Below are 6,625 nucleotides of genomic sequence, written 5' to 3'. Positions count from 1 at the left end.
ACACGCGCGCGCGCGCGCAAACAAAATTCAAAAACAAAACCAAGACCGACAGAAGACAGGTGCAGTTGAATGCATTCCTATTCATAAGTCATATACAAGGAGGGAAGGGAAAGATAAAGATCCGGCGGGACCCTCATCTTATCCTCTGCTCTCTGTGGTCCTACTACCCTCATCGGTTCAACTGCGGCACCTGTAATGAGTCTGATTATTTTTTTTTAAAATGATGCTTTAAATTCGGATTCGCCTTTTCTCTGCTCTGCGATTTTGAGACTGTTTAATACGTTTGCAGTTTTTGCGTTGGTTCTTCTACTGATGATGAAAACTTTGTTACTACTAATTGATGCTTCAAAGTACGATGTTTGCCTGATCACATAGATAAAAACTGTTCTTTGGATGTTACATCTCTATCAGTTTTGGCAATTATATTTAAATTTATATTCACCGAGAAATAAAAAAAATAAAAAATAAAAACCAACCGAATAAAACGATCATGATATCTACTCTATGTGTGGATACGGTATTTGTTAATGGCAGGGGTATTCCCACCAGCTGTTACTGCTGGCCAGGTTGATGAGTGATTGCGATGTATGCTGCTGCTGCCGCTCTGGTCTTCCATTGTCATGTCATGTTATGCAGTTGCTAGATGGGCGAGCTACTAGTGGAAGAGGATAAAGACTTACTCTTAAGTTTGTGTGATCGTTTCTGAAATCTGTGATCCGCTGAATGTCTGCAATGAACACTACATGTGCCTTGTGTTCGGAATTTTATTTTCTATTCTTAGGTGTTTATTATAGTTAATAAAGATTTGAGTGTGGAGTAAGCGATGAGTGTGCTTTATTTTAATTGAAGTCTGTGATACGCCAAAGATTGTAAACTATAAGACCCAAAATGAAACGAAGAAAAAAAAAACGCGTCTTCTGCGATCAAAGATCCATAACATTGATGATGTTGTCATTGTCACTGACGACAATGGTATAATATTTCGCTTTCCTTTAATTAACCGCAGTGTTTCTATATTTTGGTTTGTTATTATTTTCTTTTCTTTTTCTTTTGTTTGCATCGTCGTTGGTCCTTTTATCTTTATATCTATAAGAAGCTTATATTATTTACATCTGTGTTTGTGTAAATGTGTGCGCGTGTGAATCTGTGTGTACATGTATGAAGACTATTTGGCGTCTAACAAAGAAAAAGAAATAATTGAAAACAGGTGAAATGGCTTTGATATAGTCTGCCTTCGAAATCATGTGAGGAATACAGAAACACATTTTAACTTATCATTTTGATCAGTCAGTCACACAACCTCATACACTAATTAAATAGAGACTATCACACTGGTAAACACACACATTTTCATAAACGCTCTTTAATAGGAATCACCAACTCTTCTAAAACATTTCTAATTAGTAAATAATTATTACAATAACAACAATGATCAACGTAAAAATTCCAGAGTCCTCGAAATGCATAGCTGGGTTCGAAACCAGGAGAAGGGAGATTACTTCTGGGTCGGAGGAGGAAGGAGAGAAGGTGGTAGTCCAGGGATGAAATGGGTTGAGGGTTAGTAAGTTTGCTTCGTCCTTCCCTTCTGACTGTTTCTAGAATTGGCGAGCTTGTCTAGGACATCAAACTGGGAACAATAAAAACAAAACAAAGACGGTTAGGTTGACAACAAGAAGTGAGGAATGTGGCAGGCAAATGACAAGGGTGAGGAAACGTGTTATGTAATATTCTTTACATGTTAACCATAAACCTGTATTATGATTTCCTATGTCGTGCACTTTGATGTAATTCCGTTCCTGTATGGACCATGCCATTTGAATCAATTCGGAGTCAAATTTAAAGATGGGTAAAAAGACTTTTAAAAAGGGAAAGGGGGGGGGAGATGTACGTAATCGCCTATAGCGAGACTGGTGTTTTCCCCTACATTTGGGAACCTATGTTGAGCACGCTTCACAAAGAGATTTTTATATAAAGCAAAGTAAGCGATGACAATGAGTGCACAGGCACGGTTTAGAATATAATTCAAATACATGGTGTTGGCAGATACACAGCTCAATGCAGTCAGTCCTCTCAGTTCGCAGAATCTGCATGTATAATGATACCAGGAGATTAAAAGTTATGGTTGATGAATGAAGAGTAGAGAAAAGACAACTACGTGCAGTTTATTTTTTATTTACTAGCACACATCGCTATTTCAATCTTCCAGAACCTTGTCAAAATGTGGTTCTTGAATCCATGACAGTCGTTCTGAATTTTTTTATTTTTTTGGGGGTAGGAGTAACATATGTTTAAAAGCCGCGGAATTTACTTGGAAAACGGTAGGCAGAAATTCTTTCCGAAACTGAATAAATAGTTGGAGGCACTTGGAGGGTGCTAAAAATAAGTGAGTTTAAAAAATTTCTTTTAGAATGAACATTTGCCATCGAAAAGTTCAAAATCACTATTTTGAATTTTATGTACAAAATGTGTATGCTTACATGGTCGCTCCTTTCCTGATATAGTTTCTAAAGGCCCAGTAAAATAGTTACGTTCTTTATTATATATTCATTTTAATTATCATCATCCCCATCATCATCAAAATTGCTTTTCTCATCCTGGATCAGGATATGGGCCATGAACAAACACTTCCCACCCTTCCCTATCGTGGGCTAGCCTCTTGATGTTATCCCATGTTTTCCCACCTTTCTGTACATCAATGAAATTTTGTGACTCTTCTCCAGGTTCCACTTGGTATTTCAAATGGGAGATCTTTATACCCCAACTTTAAGAATATTCATAGCTCAATTCTTGATCCTATTCTAGTTCAGCATCTTTAGGGTGATCCCATCTGTGCGTATACTGCAAGGACCAACTGAAACACTGAACTTAAAGTTAGAAAAACGAAGTGGGAGTAAAATCGTAATGAAGGAACACATGCAGTTAAAAGGATAAGTGTGTGTGTGTGTAGATGGGGAGGGGGGAGTTAGTGGGATCACAGAACAAAAGTCATGAGATGTCGGGTATTAGTGACATTCAAATCAAACCTTTCATGAAGCCCTACATCGATTTTCCCCCTTTTTTCCCAAAAGAAAGGGGATGAGGGTGTTCTTGTTCATGGAGCACCCACATAAGGAAACATTTCAACACGCCCAGCTCTTGTCCGTGGGGCATCTGTATTATCTCATTTCTTTAGTGGAAGGAAGTATGGGGGCGAGACATTTCATTTTGTACGGTGCATTCTCCTTCACTACAGAAATACGTCATTTTGAAGAAGGGGTCCAAGCACTAGGGGAGTCAAAGATGACCATTTTTAGCAAAATCTGATCCTCCTCCTGCACATCACCTCCAAAGATAGCTACGCAGAAGTATAGTATACATGTACATGTATACAGAAATATAGATGCCACCTTTAAGCAGGTGAGGAAATGGCTTAGGAGAAACACTCAACCAGTCTCCTGTTATTGTTGTTGTTTTGCTTGTTGTTGTTTTTTGGGGGGTGAGGGTTGTTTTGTTTCTTTTGTGATAGGTGGCTCGCTATTCATATCCTCCTGTCCGCTTGGCTTGGCTTCTGATTTGACAACACCAGAGGACCCTGGCGTCTGTCCCCCTTGCTCTTTATCTTGACATGGCAGCTCTTACCTTGTCGTGCTCTCGATCTTTCTGAGACATTATACGTCGTTTTTTACACGGCTGGGGAAAAAGAATACATTTGAGGTTAAGCATAAGCAATGAGTATTGTTTTCTGTTGTGTCATAATCTGACGTCACATTTAATACATTACAAGTCATGTCGACAGCATTTGCGCTTGGTCTCACTCCTAAACTCTTAAACGAAAGGAATATTCCAGAAAGATCTAAAATAATCAGACTTGTTAATAAATTCTGAACCGACAGCATGAGGTACTGTATTTAAAAGAAAAATAAAATACCCCCCCCCCCCAAAAAAAAAAAAACGAAAAAAAGAAAACTTCATTAATGTAGGCCATTTTATCAGAGTCGGTAAGATTTTGTTTAAATGTAGTTCTTTACAGGGAATCCTCTCCCATTTTAAAGAAGTTGTAAGATATACTTTCAGTGGCTCTGAAATTTGGGGGTCAGAACATGAGAGCAACTTTCAAGAAAGTTAAACTTTGATGAGAATAGAATCTATATGAACAAAAAATCACCCCCTCCCCTTTTTAATCACATTCTTGCAATAGCATTAAAGTACCGCTGTGCATGGCGTTTGCCTAGATGGTTCCAGACAACAGCTATTAAATCATCAACACATTATTTGGAAACATCGTTTGCATTAAGTTGAATTAAAATATGTTATGCTTTGAATCGACTTAATTTACACAAATTGTGGGATAGGCTGCTCCAACCCTGACTGTCGATGACAGCCCATGCTGAGTGAGAAACAATACAGTACAAACAGCGAGATATTCGATAAAATCTGACTTATGGAATCCAACTCACGTCTTTTACATGCTACGACCACAGACGCCGGCGGACATTATTCACAACCTGTTGCCCTCCCCCTAAAATACTTAAACCAAGCAACAACAACAACAACAACAACAACAACAACAACAACAACAACAACAACAACAACAACAACAACAACAACAACGTCAAAATTGAGCACAAAGAAATAACAGACTGATGTAAACTCACAAAAAGATAGATCATGATGCAAAAGCCGATGTTGTAGAGTAAGTAGACAACCCCGAGACAGCCCAACACAATTGTCTCGATGTAGTCCGCCGAGTCTCGGTTTGAGGTCAAGGTCGTGACGATGGCGTGCCATGTACAGACAGCCGACAACATGATCATGGAGGCCAGCAGATACTTGTCCTGGGGCAACAAGGCGAAGGGTTAATTGCAATTTTAGGCTATGGTATAATAACATGTCGCAACCCTAGATTTACAAACTTCTATCTGCTCAGTACAAAGTTATGAGAAATTCGACGTTAAACATTTTGAGTTTCGCATGATGTCGAGCTTTTTCGAATTCAATTCTTTGAACATATCGACAACGACTTCGATATAATCTTCGACTTTAATAGAACAGGCAGAACATTTGGTTTCTAACCTGATGGTCTTAGTAACTCAAAAAGGCCACAAATGTGAGACTGAACTTTGTAATTCTGAGGGAGCGATGCTTTACGGGCCCATCGACACAAAACTGATCTCGGCAAAACATCATTCCCCGTTGTAGTCGTTTCTTTAGTCAGAATGAATAAGTCTATGTATGCTCAGAGAATACCACCAATCTCCCCAAAAGGGGTGGGGTACTTGGGGGTTCCAAAAGGTTCGTAAATCAATATCGATATTCTGGAATATATCACATAGATATTGATTACTACAGATACGATTTACACCTTTAACACATCCAGGCAAAGCACTTGCATAATAGAATGTATTGATTACAATTACTTCACAATGTAACTTGGATTGTCATGGAATATTTTCATCGAATACCGGCTTACCAGAAGGCTGGAAATAATTCATAGAGTTCATTACATGATATAATACTTTTAACAATTAAATAATATGTAACAAGGATGCTGTATAATGAAATAAAGAATAGTATCACAAATATCAAAATTTATAAAAGTGATATTTAGTGTATAAACTCCAGTATTCAAAACAGCATAATCACTCGCTTCAAACTAAGAACATGTTGATCATCGTTTACATCTAATACGACTCACCATGTATGTTAAGTAAGATATTCTGGGTAATGATTGATTGACAACCGACTTGAAGGCCACTGCAGTCAGTACCAAAGTGAAGGACAACTGTAGTCGGTTCTGGGGATGCTTTTTGTCCACAGAGAACGTTGCGAAGGACAGGCTGCATATGAGGAACTGGAAACGAATGGTTTGAAAAAGTTGTAAATGCTTCTACGTTCCTGTCAATAACATTTTTAAAGAAACCAGGTTCACAACGGACGTCAAGTGTCAAGTAAGGAATGTAACACGCATTTTAAAAAAAATGTTTTGTTTGGAATCTTACTTTCAGAAAGATTGGGTAACTTAAAATCAAAAGAGGGTGCTGCACTACCGCGATCAGCTATGGTATGTTTGTGAAAGTGTAGATGTATCAAATAATTAGAAACTGTTTTAAAGCAATATGATGAGACTTTGACATCCTTCTAATTGTTTAACATACAACATGCCCCCCCCCCCTGCCCTCAAACAAATGAAATAAAAACAAAAATGAAAACAAAAACAAAAAAGCAAAAAAACTTATCTTTCCTTGTTCGTTTTCTTACCGTAACCATGAAAATGTTCCAGATGAAATAGCCCGGTCTCCTGGCCGCCCGACATTTGACGGAGATAGCCGAGCGCCGAGCGTTGGGATCAAACTGGTCTATCATGAGTTCTCTCCGGATGCACTCAGTGTGGGCATAAAGGTGCCACTCCTGCTCGTCAACGAACGATTGTTTGTTGACCATGTGTCTGTTCTCGTAGTCCTCCACAATTTCCACCTCGTTGGCGGGAAACTCCGAAGCTACTGTTACTGTCAGGTCCTAGGGAACAAAAAGGGAAGGGGGTGGTGGTTGGGGGGAGAGGTAAAGGGAGGATGAGTTATCATCATCATCATCATCATCATCATCATCATCATCATCATCATCATCATCATCATCATCATCATCATCA

The 6,625-nt window shown here is 38.7% G+C and overlaps 1 protein-coding gene across 1 annotated transcript in view; it reads right to left on the bottom strand.

Annotated features, from left to right (window-relative positions):
• Positions 1-222: 222 nt before the first annotated feature.
• Positions 223-6,625, bottom strand: part of LOC101848930 (cys-loop ligand-gated ion channel) — a gene marked incomplete in the record, with an annotated part of 45,908 nt that continues 39,505 nt past the window's right edge. Inside the window, 5 exon segments of the mRNA XM_005111234.3 lie at positions 223-1,627; positions 3,619-3,669; positions 4,635-4,814; positions 5,675-5,830; positions 6,238-6,495. Of these exon segments, the coding sequence (XP_005111291.2) occupies positions 1,559-1,627; positions 3,619-3,669; positions 4,635-4,814; positions 5,675-5,830; positions 6,238-6,495 (714 nt within the window).

Source organism: Aplysia californica, unplaced genomic scaffold, assembly GCF_000002075.1.
Source record: "Aplysia californica isolate F4 #8 unplaced genomic scaffold, AplCal3.0 scaffold01028, whole genome shotgun sequence".
NCBI classification, from domain to species: Eukaryota; Metazoa; Mollusca; class Gastropoda; order Aplysiida; family Aplysiidae; genus Aplysia; species Aplysia californica.
The sequence above is the reverse complement of the archived record's forward strand: the minus strand, read 5'-3'. Positions and strand labels throughout refer to the sequence as shown.